General features: G+C 42.3%; 1 protein-coding gene across 1 annotated transcript in view; it reads left to right on the top strand.

Annotated features, from left to right (window-relative positions):
• The first annotated feature begins 1,084 nt into the window (after positions 1–1,084).
• Positions 1,085–20,257, top strand: part of lrrtm4l1 (leucine rich repeat transmembrane neuronal 4 like 1) — a 57,634-nt gene continuing 38,461 nt past the window's right edge. The window contains exons 1-2 of the mRNA XM_061079721.1: positions 1,085–1,120; positions 1,574–1,769. Coding sequence (XP_060935704.1) covers positions 1,085–1,120; positions 1,574–1,769 — 232 coding nt within the window. The remainder of the gene's footprint in view (positions 1,121–1,573; positions 1,770–20,257) is intronic.

The raw sequence follows: 20,257 nt of genomic DNA, 5'->3' as shown, positions 1-20,257 counted from the left end.
GTCGATGACGTTGGTGATTGACGAAATATCTCAAGATCAAAAAGAAGTGTCAAACATGAAGAAGACGGAGGCGAAGAAAAATATGCTTGATATCAAAAAGCTCTTGGAGTTAAGGGCCCACGCCGGTTTCCATTTTCTGTGAGCAAAACCAAAGCCTGAATCTTCCAGACCTTTTATTTTTGTACACCGAAAATGACTTTAGAGCCAAAATGACAGAAGATAAAACCATCTTGATTTTAGCCAAGATCACAGGCCCCAAGTCGACCATGTGACATAACCAGCACAACTATCAGATATCACAGTCCTCACAGGCGTACAACAACAAAAATCATTTTCTTCCTCTTCCAGTTCTACTTGATATGCCAATGATGTTATGCTTATGTTTTCACATGGCACCGCTGACATCCTCTTGGGGGGGGGGGGAGTGGGGGTTCCACAATATCTCTTCTTGCAACAACACTGAAAACAATGAAGTGTTCGTCGCCTGAAATAGCAACACAGCCAGAAACAGCCGAGCATACAAATGTGTGTGCACTCACTGCAGCGTTCTCGTGTCTTTGTTTATTAAAACTCGATGGCGGCGGAGAACCAACGCAGATTAAAGGACTAACTCTGACCAGAGGCGACAGGAAATATCGGAGAAATGGCAACGATGTCAATGGATAAAAGAGACAAAATAGGAACAATTGATTTTTAAAAAGTTGACCCACAACGTTTCAGGGGACGTCCGAAAAGCAACGAAAGACACAACAATCATTATTACCTCCTACCAAGGTGGATACTTCCCTTCATGTGCTTTTTAAAGACTTCCAGTAAATATTAAAGATGCTTTTATTTATTTAATTGTCCCTACAGATATAATCTAGACAAAGGATTACCTCTAAACTCCCACATCTGTTTTGGTTTCGTCAACAGGCCTTTTCATAATTCCATGAATAGAGCCATCTTTATTTTATTGCAGCATGAATGTGCCTTTGCAGTTAAGTGTCTTCGCTTCATCTAATATTTAAAAGTCTGCCTTAAATGTCTAGGAACAAACAACAGGATTCTACAACATGAGGTTGTAACACAATAGGAATACCAGATGCAGGTTCACACAGGAGACGCTGAGGAACCGAGGGTACACAGAGACAGTTTACAGGTTAATCTCAGTGTTTCCAGAACCAGAGCTGCTGTACGTGGATGTGAAATCTCACCATCACATCTCGTCGCCTGACATCTGGGGCTTCAGTCACGTTTCAGGTCCCAAAGCTAAATTCAGATTTTTCAGTCAAATCTGATCGTTCTATGTTGGTGAAGCAGATAATGAACAACAAGTAAAAGTGGCTCAGGTGTCTGAATGAAAAAAACACATCGGATTTGAGTCATTGGACTTAGCAAGAACTCTGGGAATTCAGACGTGTTCAGACTGGATGTTTCTGATCTCAGACTGAAAATAATAGTAAGTTCTAATAATAACAGAAAATTCAAATCAAAATTTGATGATTTGAAGAACAGAACCCATTAAATGTTGGAGTGGATCAGGATAAAAGTGCAGATTTTTTCACTCTCTTCTACATTGCGTTAACGTCAGTCGTGGGATGTATCTGTCGAGAACCTAGTGGAGTTGGGGAGTGTGACTCCTGACTCCATGTTTTACAGATATGTGACAGTTCCTGATAACCGGCTGCACTCTGACGAAGGTGTGGAGCTGACGTGCCGCAGGGGGCTGAGGTGTGGTGCTGGCGGGGGGGCAGAGTGGCTCCCGCCTGCAGGCAGCTTGTGGACCTGTTAGTTGGCTGCAGAGACAGGTCATGAACATGGTTGTCATATTGATTAGTGATGTAAGGACTATTTATATCGTCCAGTATGTTAACAGTATGTCTCCTTTAGTGTTTGTCTCTAAGTAACTGTCGTGGTGTCTGTGTTTTAAATGTCAGGTGGAAAAAAAACACTCCATTAAAGCTCAGTTTCCTCCAGTAATATTGTTTTTATAGCTCCTACAGATAATGTACCTTAAAGGGACACTCCACCAGTTTAAAACCTGACCACCATGGTAGTTTACTTCCTCACTCTCTTTATTTTCTTCTGTGAAATTCAGATCTTCATCACATTCTTCATTATTTGAAAATGTTAATTCCCCTTTTCCCTTTTTAATCCTGATTAGAAACACTGACGACAGGACTAATCCATTCTGACTTTTTTAAGAGGAAAACAAAAGACACATTTTAGTAGAAGAAATAAAACTATGAACCCCAAATCATCCTGAATATCAGTTATCAAAATATATTAGAACACTGATTTTTCTTTGTATGGTTTACTGAATATAAGAACATGTCGAATTTGAATTCAATGAGCTGAATTAAAATGTAAAAATATGATAACATCTCTCAAGGTCAAATGAGACTCTACCATATGTCAGCAAATAACAGGTTGTGGACTTTAAGCAGTATGTTCTCCTCATCCATAAAGCAGCCCACTTATTTATGTGCTGTAGATAACCTATCATTTGTATCCCTGCTCTCATGGTGGAAAATAGAAGATTCATTCACATGCAGCCAACAGGCAGCGTCTATCTCTCAGGGGGAAAATAACATCTGCCCTCAGATAAATTCTTAATAAAAAATAATAATCCCCTTTTGAGAAAAGCTGTAAAAGCCGGCCCCTGGTTGAACCTAATCGCTGACCCCTGATATACGAAGGGTGAAATGTTTGCCATTAAATTGCGCGGAGCTGTAAAATGGTTCACTCAGTGCACATCTTCATCACAATTCCTGTAACAAATTTATGGGGTCATAAAATATCAGGGTAGTCACTCAAGCCAAAAAATCTATAGAGGGGGGTGGGCGCAATTAGAGTGAGGGGCATGGGTGTCCGTCCACTGGGAAAAATAATGATAATGATGGGTTATTTTTTGCAATTTGAAGTACATGTATTCTTTTATTATTTGCAATGTTGCAGCTCTGTAGTCTCCTACTTCACATAAGGGTAGCTATGTCTAATATGTATATTCATTTAGAGATTCATAATAAGGATAACTGATTCTGCAAGGACAAATATTTCTTCATAATAAACCTTCACCCCTGAGATACCCTACCTGTTGCACAATGAGGACAGGGCTGCTGCTTTCTGTGTTTGAGTGTTTTTCTTTTTGAAGAATGACAGGAATTTCTTCATCGTCCTGACCTTGAGGTACAAGATAGAGTTCAGTATTTGTCTCTAAGCCGAGATAGTGGTGTGAAAGGAAAACGCAGCTCTCTGTTAGTAGATGGATTGATACACTTTCTCTGTTATTGTTTCCAGTGTCTTGTCTGCAGAAAGCTCACTTACATTTATATTTTTAAAAAGTTACTGACGTGAAACCCAAACTCCGTGATCGGTGCAAAAAAAATACCTCTAATTGAGCAAACAGACTCAGCGAAGAGATGTCGGCTAAAAAACTCTCGCTAGCATGGAAAATCAATCTCCAGCGGTACCAATTTGGAAAGAGCCAATAAAAGGAGTGGACGCAGGAGTAGTCTGGCAGCTATACTTCACGCAATGCATTGTGGGCGATTCAGGAGTGTCTGCCTTGGAGCGACGGTGAAATACACAACATTTTTCTCACTTTTCACCGCGAAGCCCCAAATGTGAAGATAATGGCCCTGTTTCCGGCGGTGAAATCCCCCCTTTTAAGAAATGTAATAGCAGAGTGGAGCTAGAAACCCAGAGCAGACAATTGTCCTCTCAGCTGCAGCTACACCGAGGGAGGAAGGTGTCCGTCTGTGTGTGTGTGTGTGTGTGTGTGTGTGTGTGTGTGTGTGTGCAGGAAAACGCAGCTCTAATAAAAGTTTGCCGCTTCTTTCTCCCTGGTTTCCCCTCCGTGTCTTACACCATGCACTCTGCAACCTAGCAACTAATCCGTGCGCCTGTCCCTCTACATCACGAGCTGGACACCTACACCAGCAGAATGCCAAAGAGACTCCCACCTTCGACTGTGGCGTGAATATCACAAGGCCGTGATTTATGGCGGCTGCGCTGATGTTTTCACATCGTTTCTCAAAGCAGCGTGAAGTGGATAACTGCTCCGCTGACCTTCAGAGAAAACAGGAAGTTCAGTTCAGGCGGCTCCACAGCGAAGCTACGCTCAGACCAGCCGCCACAGGAGAGCTATACAAATGAACATTGATGACTGTCTGCTAGATTGATGAGAAGTCGTTTCTTTTCCCTTTGTCTTTCGCCGAGTTCCTCTCCGTCTGGGCTCACACACAAACACACACAAAGACACACACACACACACGCACACACACAGACACACACACACACAGACGCACACATGCATGCACACACACACGTACGCACTGAAGATTCTATTAAGATTAACCTGTATGAAATTGTACAAATTGAAAAAAACTGAAACTTCATCTTCAGCTCCAAACAAAGTACACTACGCCCGGGGTTCTGGTTTTTTATCAGTTTGCTAAAAAAAAGAAGAAGAAGGAAGTCCTTGATTCTTTATCCAGCAACTACAAAGAAAGAATCACCTCAGCAATCTCCCACAAGCTGCCAGCCAACCAGCCGTGAATGGAGATGTCACTGCTCTTCAGCGGAGTCTTTTATAACCCTTATGTTTAATGTGCGTGGGGCAGGAACTACACAAATCCATTCCAACAACAAGTGCACGAGGCTGAGGCACAATAAAAACATTCTGGTTGAGCATCACAAACATGTTTTATGTCTTAATTAGGACTAGGGTTGCATAGGGCCGGAAAGTTTACGGTAAATTTCCTGAAACTTTCCGGAAACTTTCCACGGGAATATTAAGCTCGGGAATTTTGAAAAAAAAAAAAATATGCAAATTAAACGCTGAGCAATAAAAACATCATTCAAAACACTATTTTAAAGATGTATGGAATGCAGCACACACTGCACGTTGAGTTTCAACCCTCCACTGTGCATTCCTCCATCACTTGCACAGATAACTCCCAGCATCCTTCACTCTACAGCAGGGCTAATGAGGCCTGCTGTAGTGTGCAGGACTAGTCAGGGAAGTTTCAATGATATTACTGGGGGAAAATATATTAGCATGCTGATTGAGGATTGTTCATCTGTTCATCTAGCATATTTCCATTAATTTATCCATCAATTATAAAGTCTTTTTACTGACTATTCCAATTGTTTGGCTAACTATTTATATCTCTGGCATTGCATTAGTGTTTTTTACAAACTTTTTTCTCATCTTATTCTACAGAACAATGCCACGTGCACTCATGTGTGGAGACATTTCACCCCATCCAATGTAGAAGGAAAGGCTGTGTACATTTGCAAATACTGTGCAAAGACCTATGTTAAGAATGACACGACAATGCGGAAGCATATAGTCAAGTGCCCAAAGTTTCCTCAGGGCTCAAATCAGCCTATGACAAAACAAAATGTTTATATTTATGTCTGTATATGACAAGGTAAATACAGTTAGTATAAATTACCCACAACATTTCCAGTTTATTCCCGTTAATTCCCGTATATTCCCGTTAATTCCCATGGAAAGTTTCCAACTTTGAATATTCCCGGAATTTTGATACCCTAATTACGACGCATTGGTGGAGATTTGATTCTATTGTTAATTTGCTTGGAATTTGAAGTGGTGATGTAATGGGGACAATTTTTCAAACCGCAAAGATTTCACAACCTTTTTCCTGCTACTACTCATAGAAGTATAAATATTGCCAAAAAACTGTCAATCCTCTTTCTTAGTGTAGATTAATGGGAAAACCCTTGAACTTAACGTGAAGTATTCGGTGAAGTATTCCCTTCTTCAATCCTTATTTCAAGAGTGTGATCTCTCAGTTTGAGAGCAGGACTTATTGATTTCATGTTCAGGTTTCATAATGCTTTCACTCTGCTTACCCTTCAAACTGTCCGACTTCAGCTCTGCTCACACTCGAGCTGCCTCTGTGTCTTATTCTGAAACGTCTGCTCTCGGAGATCTTCTGCTCTCGGATTATTTTTTTGGTTTGTGATAATGTTAAATAATAAAGCTGCAGAGGGGGCGGGAGTATATGGAAAGTAACCGCCCGCGCTGGACTCTGGAAGTTGTAAAGCTTCAGCACCCACAACGACCAACACCACACCTGGCTCTTTATTGACCGACTTCTTGCACACAGAAATCCGAGAGCAGAGGAGGAATCCGAGGGCACACATTCCCACAAGGTACTTTCCTTTATTTAAAGCCTGTGCTTTAAAACATGCAGCCATGAACATGAGTGGTGCCTTCACTGAAACTCACAATAGCAGGAAAGTACCAGAAGGTCTGACATGGCTTTCCATCTCTGCCACGAAGGACCTTTATTTTCTCTCCAGCGCCGTCCACCTCCGGGCTTTTAGGTTTTCTTTGCACATCCTCTCAGTCTGTTATATTTTTATTTCAGTTTCTGTATCATCTTTCCTGGAAGCCACAGGTGGTGTGCTGTGTGAGTGGAACTTTGAGGATATCTATAATTACCCAAATCTGGTTGTTCCGGGCATTTTGACGCCCGGAGCTGCTCAGACAGACCAGAGGTCCACCGGTGACTGTGGAGGAGAGAAAATGTTTTGAATCTTGAGCAGCAGCAGCAGCAGCATCCGCTTCCATCTGTTCTTAAATGCACATTTAATCTGTCTGATCCTTTGAACCTCATTTGCCTTCTCTCAGTCTAAGCTGACTCCTGGCGGTGCAGCTCTTCAGGCAGAGAAGATGTTTTTTTTTCTCTGGCTGTTTCATCCAAACTGTGAAATTAAAACATACGATTAAGTCAAACACCAGCTAATTAAAGCATAACACTGAAATAGTTATAATTCTAAAGGTCTGCAGCATCATTAGATTTCTTGATTTGATCTATTTGATTACAAGTCTGAATTTAGATTTTTATTAATCACCACAGAGTTTGGGATGTGAGAGTCAGATTCTTGGATTATTATTTTTGGAATAACTGATCCAGCCAAACACTGAAATCAGAACTGAATCAGGACCAGACTTCAGATGTTGCCACCAGAGAAAAGGCAACATGACCCACCTTCTCTCTTTCAGATTCCAAACAAACAAACAAACAAGCAGGAATGCAATCTGATGTGATGCAGCAAAGAGTCTCAAACTGTGGCATTCACCGACGGGAGAATCTTTTCACCCGGGCGATCAAACCAGCGCTGGCAGTATGTGGTTGCTACGGCAACCGACAGCTTACTGAGTTCCCACCATAGTTGCATCTGTCTCCAACCGAAAGTTTCCACATCGAATGTATAAAAACAAAAAACAAAAAAAAAAATACAGGATCTGTTGAATAACATTAACAAACAGTTTACACTGCAGCAGCCGTCAGTCAGATTTGTTTTTCCCACACGTTTTTTTCATGTCACAGTTTTCGGTGCGACTGGCACAGCTGCAGCTGTTCCTTCAAACCAACGCTGAAATAACCCCTGGGCCAGAGAGCTGCCCACACAGATCCAGTATTCATAAGGTTCAGGAGGAAACAGCAGCTACCAGTGCTTATTAACAAACCCCTTCATATTTATAGGAGCAATTAAAAACCATGACATTCAGTCTGGTTGCTGCTTCACTTAAACGTCACCCTAAATTACAGGACCCGACTGCAGATGGGACCCGTTTTAATGGTATTTATTATTGGATAAATTACATCCTGGAGTGTATGTTTCATGACAACTTGATGCTTTCTTAACTGCAATAAATCCCAAACTCATTATCAATGTTGTAAATACAATATCTATCCAATATGTCAGGTATTTTCTCAAGATGTATGATCGAATTGATTGCCCCAAATATGCACATACCAACAATATATACATTTAAACAAACCACATCTTTTTACTGCCCATATCTGTGGTGAGTATCTTATAAAACCAAGTCCCTGGTCACGGTGGCAGGTTTACTTCTCATTTTCTCTCGGCGTGGTGTGCACTGTTTGCTCTCCCTCCTCTTCAGTGTGAAGCTATAGCCCACGATGGAAGATGGAAGGTACTCTTGAAGTGGCATTGATCACGTCAGACCGGGGCTGAGGATGCATACATGAATTGCAATTACTTTGTGTCAGGTTGACAGATCTGGAGAGGAGCATGTCTGTGTCCGGGCGAAGCTACTTCGATCTGGAGTCAAACCAACGCAGGACGACGAAACAATGACAAAAGGCAAGAGGCAGATGTGACTACTTTGTGCCAAGAAAAGAAGCAGGACTGATTAACTGATTAAGTGATTATCAATATTAAAATGTGAGAAAACAGTGAGAAATGTCCAAAGACAAACAGCCGATTTTCCCATTGTTTTAGCGTTCTAGTTTAAAACGTATTGAACTGATGATTGAAATCTGATCGAACTTGTTCACGTGCCTTACCCCCCTTTGAGGAAGATAGAATAAGCTTGAGTTGATAAACCCCTCACACATTGGGACATTAATCCATCGCTGTTATTAATTAATATTTTCCTCTGTTTTATTTGAACCAGGTCAAAGGTCAATGCACACCTGTCATTGCTTTGTCTTTACTGAAGTTCGACTTTTCCTGTAATTTCTGTTTCTCATCAGTGGAGAAACCAAGGTCTTTGTTTTTTTTAAAGATTTGTAACCAAGATATTTATTGTGCGGGAAATTGACAGGTGAAAGGTTAAAGACTCTCTTGTCAGGGATCTTTAAGAGACAACACGGCTGAAAACTACAGTATAATGTCCTCCTCACTTGGGACTTTAAGATTAAGATACATTTTTATTATCCCACAAAACACATGCACAGACATGCACAGGCACACTCATGCAAGGGGAAATTTAACCTCTGCTTTTAACCCATCTGGTGCAGGACACACAGAGCAGTGGGCAGCCTTGTACGGCGCCCGGGGAGCAGATGTTGGGGGAGTAAGGTGCCTTGCTCAGGGGCACTAGACAGGGTAGGGAGAATCTTTTTGGATTTTTGGACAGATCAATCCAGGTTCGTCTTTTTGTTGTTTCTCCGTGGAGTCGAACCAGAGACGAACCAGAGACGAACCAGAGACCTTTTCTGCCCATAGTCCAAGTTTCTGCCACTAGCCCCACGTACATGTATCTTGTGTTTATTCACTTCACAAGACGCATGGCAGCTCCACTCGCTCTGCTGCTGGCAGGAGGGATGTGGATTCATCCACACGTAGAGGACTGATTGTTGTGGATGAGGACGCAGGCGAGTGGGGACACGTAGCGCCGGTGTCCTCGATGACCCTCCAGCACGGTGTCAGCGTCCTGAGAGGGAGTTCATCTGCATATCTTTTGATTCTTTCCTCACTGGGGCGACATTGTTCTTTCTCCTTCTCCTTCATTGAATCACACAATAAAGGACATAACGATGAGGAGGTTGCGGGTTCCTCGCTGAATGGACTTGGGCATGTCCACGTCTCACTCGTCACTGGATCCATTGGCCACTTTGTGCCGCTGCGATCAGGCTGAGCGGGCTGGACGAGGCCCAATGGCTCCGATTAGGAGAAGGACACGGTTCAGTGTCCCATTTCACAGCCGCCTTATCAGCATGAGAACATTCTGCTGAGAAGTCTTTGAGATGCGGCTCCTTCTTCGATTCAAAGGAAATGCCACCTGGGCGTTCAGGCCTTTCATGGACACACACAGATCACAGGTGATTTACCTGGGTATTTAGATAAGTAACCCACGTGGACATCAGGTGCAGCTCTGCTACAAAGCGTTTGGAGGTTTTGTCTTTGAGAAAATCACATTACACGCACTGATTTGCGTTCCTTTACTGAAATGATTTTTTCGCTGTCAGTGATGAGTATTGACGAAACTTCAGCGGAGAGGATGAGCGGAGGCTGATTATGATAATGTGACCTTATCCGCTTGACTGACCTCTGCTTCCACTGTTCATGTCAAATTTAACATTTACCATTTACGCTGGTTAAGACACAGACTCCAGCCCCGGAGCCTGCACTTGATTAACACACTATAGCAACACACCCCGACCCTGGATTATTGAACTACTAATGCACAGTTTTAAAATGAACACATTTTCATTCTTCTTCATCAAGCTGTAATTCTTCCCTTTACAGAACGGTTGCTATTTACTATTGTAATCAATTTCCAAACAGTGTTTTCCTCGGTTATGAAACAGTATTTTATTTTGTTTATTCCGCTCACCACATGCTGAAGAGAATTACCCTCAAGAGGTAAACGGAAATAAATGAACAATACCAGAAAAAAAAAAAGATGAGGCCTCCTTTATTAGCTGGAACGAACCAGATAATAAATACCTGGTCGCAGTGAGGGCGGCTTAGTCATCACACGGTCCACTGTGAGTTAATGGAACCATCCCTGAATCCTGAGCAACACCCACTGTTCCCACAATGAGATGAGATATTAGTCATCTTCACAACTGATGACAAATATCTAAAAAACAACTATAACTTTGTTGACTTGTGTCCTTAGAGAGAAATACACATTTTTACGTAACATGGATAAAACTTGTACACACCCGTGAACATGATTTGTTCAGCCACGTGTGTCAGGTGATAGATTTTCAACTCCCATGATCCCGCGCTGCTTCACGACGTCGTCAAACAAGGTCTTTTGTTGTTGTTTTGATCGACAGACCGAGGTTGCATATTGTGTCTTCAAGTGTAAACAACGTCAGTGAAATGAAGAATTAAAAGAACAACAATAAAAAAGGAATAAAAGGGAGAACATTGCAAATTAAAATCAAAATTGGGCGACAATATTCATATTTCATCTTGTCCACTCAGCCCCGTCCCTGCAGTAGTTGCTGGTAAGATGTTCTTCAGTTCATTATGGATGAAGGCTGCTTCCTTAGTTTTATTTTGGGGGCTTTTGGAATATTTACATGACCTGGTATGATCTGCTGGGACCTGCGGGCTTGTTGAGTTGTTTAAAATCCCCGAAGAAAGTCTGAGAATTAGTGACTTTGGCCACTTACAAGTCACCCCGGGAGACTGAGGAAATTAATATCCTAAGATAATGGCACAGAAACTCGTCGACAGCTGCGGGGATTAACAAACTCAAAGGGCATTTAGTCGAGCCTTTGATATTTTGTGAAAACACTTATTTCCTTTCTTGCCAAGAGTAAGATGAGGAGATCGATACCACTCTGGTTTCGGCACGTGGAGTTGGAGCAGGGAGCTGCTTGGCACAAGGAGCAGAAGCAGCGGTTCACCTGAATCACTCCAAAGTTCAACAACACTACAAGGAACCAGCTCGCAAACAAACACAGTGGATTTCTTCAGTTTAATGTGTACACAAAGAATTACAAGTTGTGGTTTCATGAGGAGTTTCGAGCAGCAGGAGAGGTTTGAGTCAGGGACTTCTCATTGGTCACAGGAGGTCACATGGTCGCCTGCGTGCAGAGCGATGCAGAGAAGTCAACAACATTTTCAGTCATCAAATACTTATACTGTATTTGACATTTATCAAACGTTAATGTCACATTTCCTTTCTGCTCCTCAGTCCCAGACCTCTGTGACTTTCTGATTTGTGATTTGCATCTCTGTGGACTGTTTTCCACTTCATCCTTACATTTCACAGACTAAACATTTAATTGTCCAATCATGAGAATAATTGGCAGATCCAGCGATAACGAGTTTATCTGTTACTTACCGCCAGATGCGGGCGGCGCTAATAGAAATCCCATTGACATTCATTACAAAGGTGAAGTTTCTTCCTTTTAATTCACTCTTTTCTTCACTCTTCCCTCTCAGCTCCACTTCCACCTCAGTTATTGATTTCCTGCAATTCTGCGGGAAGATTGTATGAACTTGCTGTGTTCAATCAAAAGGTGGGAGACTGGAGAAATAGATCTACCCCGCTATGAGTCAATTGGTGGATGAACACAGACGGGGGGGCATGTCAGTAATCATGCCATGTCTGGGGGCTGCACAGCTCCTGGCACACTCGCTCTTATCTCGGCCTTTTGAACAAAGACATGTCTTCTCGCTGAATGTCGGTGGAATAGTCGAGAAAATTAGTCTTTGGTTTTAGTCTGGATGTTTGATGTTGCAGAACGCCGGAAAAATTGGTCAAACTACATAACCACAATATAACAAAGCCCTGAAATGCACTTTACGTCAATTAAAACACAAGAGTAAATGTTCTCAAATTCAGAATTCTGCATTTCTAATCACAGTGTCCCTCATTCCTCTCTTCTTCAGAGTGCTCACTCTCCCCTGATAGTGTTCAGACAGTAATGGCTTCCAACAGCAGGGGTGATGTGATACAGAAGGATGGTTGCTTAGCTGAGGCATTTAACATTTGTTATTCACAGTACAAGATTTTGTTGTCCTAGATATGACAAAAAGTTTCAAACACTGACTTAAAACTCGCGTCTGATTCAACGGCAGACTCACGCATGGATCCTTATCCTAATCACATCAGGACCACGGGCCGCGGGAAAAACACTGTTACAGATATTTGATTCCAACTTTTTATCCTCGCAGAGATAAACGCACACGCGACAGGAGAGTGGAAGCCTTTGCTCGCCACGTTCTCTCTCTCTCACGACCGACGAGCCTCTTACCGCTTTTGAAGTAACAACACGAGGGAGTGTTTATGCCGTTTATTAATACTTACATGTAGCAGCAACCGCAAATTCTCCAACGTTTCCTCCGAGTAGATACATTTAGCCCGGGAGCCGGTGTCCTGCCAAGCTCAAAGAAGATGCAGATGATTTCATCATACACAGATTTTGAAGGTATTTCTGAACTCGTTCACCATTAAAAATTCTCAAGCATCAATACATGAGGAAACATTTCAAGCTTGAAGCATTCCGAATAACAACAACAACAACAACAACACTGCAATTACCTGTGTGAAAAAAACCCTCTACACAATCCTGGCCTGTATTGACAAATGCGAACTACATGAGTCTATTCAAAGACTAATTATGCTTAAACACATGTAATTTGCAAAAGGGAAATATGTTTGGAGCGAAAAAGCTAAGAGTTTTGAATCAACAAAATGAAGGAATGCTGTTTCTTTATATATATATATGGAAATTATGGAGAGAAATTAAATTATCACAAATGTGTATCTGCTCATATTCAAGTTCAAAATAAAATACTTTTTGTAAATGCACACATCACAAAATCCAAATATTGGTTGTATTCGGTACAAAAGAAGTTGTTAACCACAGTGAAAAATATTCAACTCCGCAAGAAATAAACAAAACCTACTAATAGATTTCAACGGAACTTAGTGGAAGGATGGGACGGGGAATTGCAAGATGTTTTTTGACATTTTCACGGGGAGTAATTTTTGGATCCTGATGGGGAAAAAAAATTTTCAATACAATTTGGTGCAGCTTGATGAATTAAAGGGGAAAGTTGGTCCTTAGTGGAAATGTGTTCTTTACTTCTGTTCTTTCTGTTATGCTTTTAAAATGACTTTTATCTAAAGTCTGTTGCTTTGCTGGAACTTCTTTTAACCAGGTATTTACATTCATGGGCTTCGGTACAGTCTGTAGTTGGTAAATTCTGCTCTGATAAGCACGTCATTGTTGTTGGACAGTTAAAACGTGCCATATCCATATTATACTGAGCGTATTTTCCCACTTGAATAAATATAGAATATGTTTCTGAGTGATGTGGAACACAGCCATAGTTCCTCAGAGACGTGATTTTCACATGTCAGACTATCCATTCAAAATCCTGCTGTATGGCATGTGCTGGGTTTTTGTCACGCCGACATAAACATAAATAATGTAATGTTATGGGTGCACGCTCTCTCTTGGCTCCATATGGCTGAGCTAAGTGAGAAAGTCTGATTCTATTTGCTTTAAATAGAAACTAATGAGGCCGAGGCTGAAACTCAGAGACCTCGGGCTGACCTGCCTCTGGTTACTCGCCTGATCACCGGCTCCTTTCAGCCGTGTCGTCACTGCTCTTCCTCCTGTCCTCACACGACATCTCCTCAGCCTCCACACTCATCGCAGTAGTTGTACCCTCCACCTCACTGCTGGTATCACAGGCTTGTCTGTGGCCAGAGAGGAGGAGGAGGATGAGGAGGAAGAGGAGAAGGAGGAGGGCCGGGGATCTCAATGAGCCTTGTTGATTTACCGCCCCCACCTCCTTATGACTGTGGCTCCACGCCGCGGGGCCACCTTCAAAACCTCCAATCAGATCCCTCCGCGTTGCTTGTTAAACAGATTTTATGGCGCTTGTCTCTCCTGGTCTCCGGCGTCCGGCCTGACTGGTTCATGCTTCACTTCATGCTGCGAGCAGGTTTTAGTTTAAAGAAATAAGAACATTTCTAGAAAATGCAGCAGAGGCTGAATGCCCTCTAATGGCGCCGTGGGCTGGGACGCGAAAGGTCGAACCTGGAGGAGTTTCCCGGAGACGTGGTCGGCTTGATAGATGAAATCCCTATTAGTGTGTGACTGACTAAAATAAGCTGACATTCACAGGAGCGCTGACCCATTAGAGATTATTGTGAGACGTCAGTTTGACCACACAATGTCAGAAATCCGCAGGAAGAGAAAACAACTCAGGTTTGTGTCTTTGTTCGGATACTTTCAGTTTATGTGTCTTTCTGTTTGAACTGGACACTGCTTTTCAAAATCAGCTGAAGAGATTAAATTTAGATAATTATGATAAACGATATATTACTCCACTGGAGAGTGTTTTTTTTACAAGAGCACTTGGAGCTCTTTTAAACTATTAACCCTCTAGTAAAATATCCTGAGCTTTCTGGCTCGTTGCAGAGAAAATAGTGATTATTAACAAAACTTTGTGGCCAAAGTTAAACTGGCTCTCCAAAGTAAAGGGGAATTACGATATTTTCGGAACTCGGCCTAATGTTTAAAAATGTGGGTGTGTACATGAATGATATTTACAAAAACTTGTGGCTACAATGTAATCGAATGGGGCAACTGTGACATTTAATGAAATTCATGTAAGATAAAAAGGCTTAAATTGTTATTCTGGGTAAGAGTCTTTGTTTGGATACTTTCAGTTTATGTGTCTTTCTGTTTGAACCGGACACTGCTTTTAAAAATGAGCCGAAGAGATTAAAGTCAGATAATTATGATAAAAGATATATTACTCCACTGGAGAGTGTATTTTTTACAATAGCACTTTGAGCTCATTTAAACCATCAACCCTCTAGTAAAATATCCTGAGCTTTTTGGCTCGTTGCAGAGAAAATAGTGATTATGAACAAAACTTTGTGGCCAAAGTTAAACTGGCTCTCCAAAGTAAAGGCGAATTACGATATTTTCGGAACTCAGCCTAATGTTTAAAAATGTGGGTGTGTACATGAATGATATTTACAAAAACTTGTGGCTACAATGTAATCGAATGGGGCAACTGTGACATTTAATGAAATTCATGTAAGATATAAGGCTTAAATTGTTATTCTGGGTAAGAGTATTTGTTCGGATACTTTCAGTTCATGTGTCTTTCTGTTTGAACTGGACACTGCTTTTCAAAATGAGCCGAAGAGATTAAAGTCAGATAATTATGATAAAAAAGATAAATTACTCCACTGGAGAGTGTATTTTTTACAAGAGCACTTGGAGCTCTTTTAAACCATCAACCCTCTAGTAAAATATCCTGAGCTTTTTGGCTCGTTGCAGAGAAAATAGTGATTATGAACAAAACTATGTGGCCAAAGTTAAACTGGCTCTCCAAAAGGGGAATTACGATATTTTCGGAACTCAGCCTAATGTTTAAAAATGTGGGTGTGTACATGAATGATATTTACAAAAACTTGTGGCTACAATGTAATCGAATGGGGCAACTGTGACATTTAACGAAATTCATGTAATGAAATTGCAGACAAAAGGCTTAAATTGTTATTCTGGGTAAGAGTCTGGTAACCTCACATGCGTTGCACCTTCTATTTGCAGAAAAACACTTATAAGGGACATTTCATGAAGTGTCGCTGCTGTAACAATCTGTTCAGTCTGTTTCTGTTTGTATTCACTTCCTGTTTTATTTTGTTGTCTGGGTTCTTGTGTCTAGTGGCTAGCTCTACTTCCTGTTGGTTTCCCCACACACCTGTACCTTGTTTGTCGTTAAGCTTTCCCTATTTATACCCTGTGTTTCCTCTCACCCAGATTGTCATTGTCTCCTTCGTGGGTTCAAGCTCTCCAGCGATAACTTCCGTGTGTTTACCGAACTTGTTTTGGACTCTGCCTGGATTAACGACTTTGGATTTTGTGCCTTTTCCCTGAATGGACTTGTTTGCTTCTCTGACTGCCTCCCTGTGAATGACCTCTGGACTGTTAAAGTAAAGTTTTATTTTGTACTTTATTTTCTGTCTCCTGTGCTTCCTTTTGCAACAGAGGCCCAGCCTAGTACAGAACTGTCCCAGTTCCCCATAACTTTACATTGAGCCCATCCAATGGACTGATTTCAGACATTTTTGCAACTACCATTAATTTACACATACTACATATATAAATATTTGTTAATAGTTTTGATTAATTGGTTGATTCAATGAAATATAGGTCCCAGGTTGAAAAATACTGCAATTCCTCTTTAATATATAATACTTCTTATTCCAAAATGAAGGTGAATGGAGCCTGACCATTAAAAATCTTCTTCCCTACGCAAACTCTCAAAACCTTCTACTTTCTCACCTTGGACTTCCACACTGTCATTAAACTTTCACTAAGTCACCACGTAGTGTGACAAAGCTAAACTGAAAGTCATGTCAGACCAGCTTCTCTGATAACGACACTTTTTTCATAATTCATCATCTTTTTTCTCTCGTCTCTCGTCTTCTGAGTAACGAAGAAGACTCAAACCTCTGTTCCAGGAATTATCTGTGTGTGTGAAGTGATTAAAACACGGGACTAAATCAAATATTTGAAAGTGTTATGGATAGAACTTCAACTGTGAGTGTTTCAAATTAGAGAACCCGTGGGACCTACTGCCAAAGAGGCGTAATATCCGCAAGCCTATTCATGATTGTATGAAATTAAAACCATATCCAGGCTTAAAAACAACCTTTTGCAGCCTAATGAGCGAATTTGAAATGTTAAATATGTATTTTAAACAAGGTAAAATCAGTCCGACAGCCTCCCTGCTCCACTTCAACTCCAGCATTTAGCCTTTCCCAATAATTACGCAACATGAGGTAGGATCAGGCCTCCCACTCATGCTATATAACCACACATATTCTGGAGAGCCTGAGCATATCCTCCACCACACCTGCATACATAATGGACTTATGGAGGAGAAAGGGATGATGATGATGAAGAGGTGGACGGCTGCAGCACCGATGTGTTGATGAAGATGGAGAAAGGAAAACCAAAGCAAATCTCATTTTTTGGAGCCAATCTGCAGCTGTGAAACACTGCATTGAAATCTCCCCCTCTCTCTCTCTCTCTCTCTCCCTCTCTCCTTTTCTTTCTCCCACATTGGTGCGCGTACCCCCACGCAGCCGGGCGCGTGCACGGGAACCTGCCTCTCTCCGCCGGATCCTTGCGCAGAGGACATTCCTTCCCTCCGGTGACCGCATCCATCTCCTGCTTCCTTTCCCCTTGGTCTCAACTTTTTCCCGTTTTTCCTCTCTTCTTCTTCTCCTCCTCTTCACTCACTCGCTGGGAACCTGTGTCTGACATCATGCCTCCTTCCACCGGGTGATAGAACCTTGAACTTCTCGGAGGCTGGATGGCACAGCTCTGCGTGCCAGGGCTGGAAAGTTGCGCTGCGTCAGGGAGCATGGACGCAAACTTTCAAAGCTTTTTATAAATCGACAGACATCATTATTTTTTTTAAATTGAATTCATAGTGAAGCAAATGAAGGCAGGTGAGTCACAGGAAGCCTGAGAGGACTCGCACAGCTCCGAGGGGGAAGTCGTGATCCGGGAGGCGGATTGCGCGACGGGAGGACGGAGGGGACGCACCGATGAGACAACATGGGTGAGTGGAGGATGAGAGGAGGAGGACTGTCTCATTTAGAACCAGGAGGCATCAGGGTGGGGGGTGCACATTATCATCATCACCAGTGGACCTGTTAGTGGAGTGCTTGGTTCTGATTCACCCTCTCTCTCCTCACTTCATCCTTATTCCTGCAGCGCACACATCTGCAGCGTCACTTTGGCTCCATCATCTCTGCTCCTCTGCACAATGTTCTCCTCACATTCTCTTCTATTGTCTGTGGTCAAAGTGGTTCATGCACCTTTTTAATCCTCAGTTTAATAATGATGTGATTGGGGGGGATGGGGGGGTGAACGACGCCTCGTTATGTGCCAGATAAACGTCTCTGCTGCTGAAGCTGCTGAAGCTGCTGAAGCTGCAGTGACAAGTTCATCCACACGTTCCCGACCTGAACTCAAATGGCTGAAATCTGTGGGAAGGGAATAAGGGAGAGAGGGAGGGAGAGAGGGAGAGAAGGGGGGGACGTGTCTGTTTTTACCGCGGCCCCCCCCCATCCATCCATCCATCCATCCATCCATCCATCCATCCATCCATCCCACCTCCTCCTCCTTGTCTACCCCCTGTCCAAAACCTCTGACATGTTTTGACTCCTCGTCCTCTCTCTCTCCTGTCCTCTCACCCCACCCCCTCCCCTCCTCCACCTCTTCCCCAGGCAGCTGTACAGCCCCCCCCCCTATCACCCCCCATCCTCCCCTTGTTCCAGTTCATGAGGGTGAGGATGCTCCACAAACCATCACTTCTCTTTGCGCACCGCAGATCCTCTCTCTCTCTCTCTCTTTCTCCTTTCGCATATTTATTTTCAATCGCATTGTGTCTCACTTTGAAGCTGCTGCCTCCTCCTCCTTATTTCCACACGCAACTTCTGCTGTTGAATATCGCAGTGGGGGGGCTATTATTCGCGCACGCGTACGCGCAGGGGATCCGTGAACGCGCAGGGTTGGTTGTGACAGGAGATTAGCTGCAGACGAATCCATTGGAGTTGATTTGGAGCTGCGAGTCTCTATCCTCCTCCTCCTCCTCCTCTCACTTGTTGAATTGCTGCTGTTGTTCTGTTCTCTTGTATATTTTACTTTCTATTTCTTGTGTTTGTGTGTGTGTGTGTGTGTATGTGTGTGTGTGTGGTTTATTCTGAGATGCAGTGAGGAGCTGGTGCAGGCTGGTGGAGGGATGCATGCTGCCCACACATCTGTGCACAGTTTGTGGCGTTTTCCTCTAATGAGCAGCTTAGTGCAGCTAATGAGCGCCCACTTTTTTTTTACAGTTTTAATTATTTCACTACAATTACACTCCAGCCCGAGCCAAAACTAAATGGTTGCGTTTGTGAGAGCATCAATACTCGTGGCCAGCGCTCTCCCGCTGCGTCTGCTCCTTCCACTGCTCTTTTTATAGAGAAAGAATATCACGAGCAATCTTCCACAAATGAAGAATTAAACCTGACATCGAAGTGATTTGATTTCCCGGATCGTTCTCAGGGAGGAACATGGCTGCAGCTACGTAGCAGCTGTTCAGCATCTGCAGTTGAAATCAACAACAATTTTCAATGCTGATCAATTATTTCTTGACAAATCACTCAGTAAGTCAGTCAAAACAGAAAATCCTCACATTCTAGAAGCTCAACCCAGAGATGATTGACCTTTTTGATTGATGAACACAGTTGTTGGCAACATTTTGTGTTGATTGACCAATTATTGAGCCAACAAAGTATTGTCAAAACATTATTATCAAACAAGAATGGCACACAGATCCCTCTTTACATCTTCTCCCTGTAAATTCTGTCAATTTGCTCAAATGACATGTTTTTCATCAAGATTCATGAATCATACCTTGAGAAATTGTGGGAAATGTGATATTTTGCAATCTTGAAGAAGGTGATGAAATATGTCTGGATCTGATCCTCTGTCCTGATCCAAACCAAAATGTTATGTTCCATCCTTCAAACCAAGTGGAAATCCAGACAGTCATATTTTTTTAAGCCTGATAATAAACAGACAAACCAGACAGGGGTGAAAACATAAACCTGGTAAAAGTAAAAAACTAAATTCTCCCAGAAAAAAACTCCCAGAGAAACCTTTTTGCTTGATATATTACACAGAGCTGAACCACTTGTGTTGGTCGACCAAGGATCGAGTCAACTTCTTCTTTCAAATCTATCAAGTGCTGGGAAATTATGTATTTTTTCAAGGGTAACAGGTGGAAGAACCTGCTCTTATACAAACCATCTTAACACTGATTAATTCCATCGACATATTTGTGACCCAAACCTATGAAATTCACATTCATGCCTCTTCCAAAGCCCCAGAGAACAGAAGAACAAAAGAACGAACAAACCTTGAACAGTTCAGTGCTGCAGCGAGCTGAGGCTGATTTTAAATATGGGAGCTGAAGCCTT

The sequence above is a fragment of the Limanda limanda genome, chromosome 1 (assembly GCF_963576545.1).
Source record: "Limanda limanda chromosome 1, fLimLim1.1, whole genome shotgun sequence".
Lineage (NCBI taxonomy): Eukaryota > Metazoa > Chordata > Actinopteri > Pleuronectiformes > Pleuronectidae > Limanda > Limanda limanda.
This window is presented reverse-complemented; position numbering and strand designations above follow the sequence as displayed.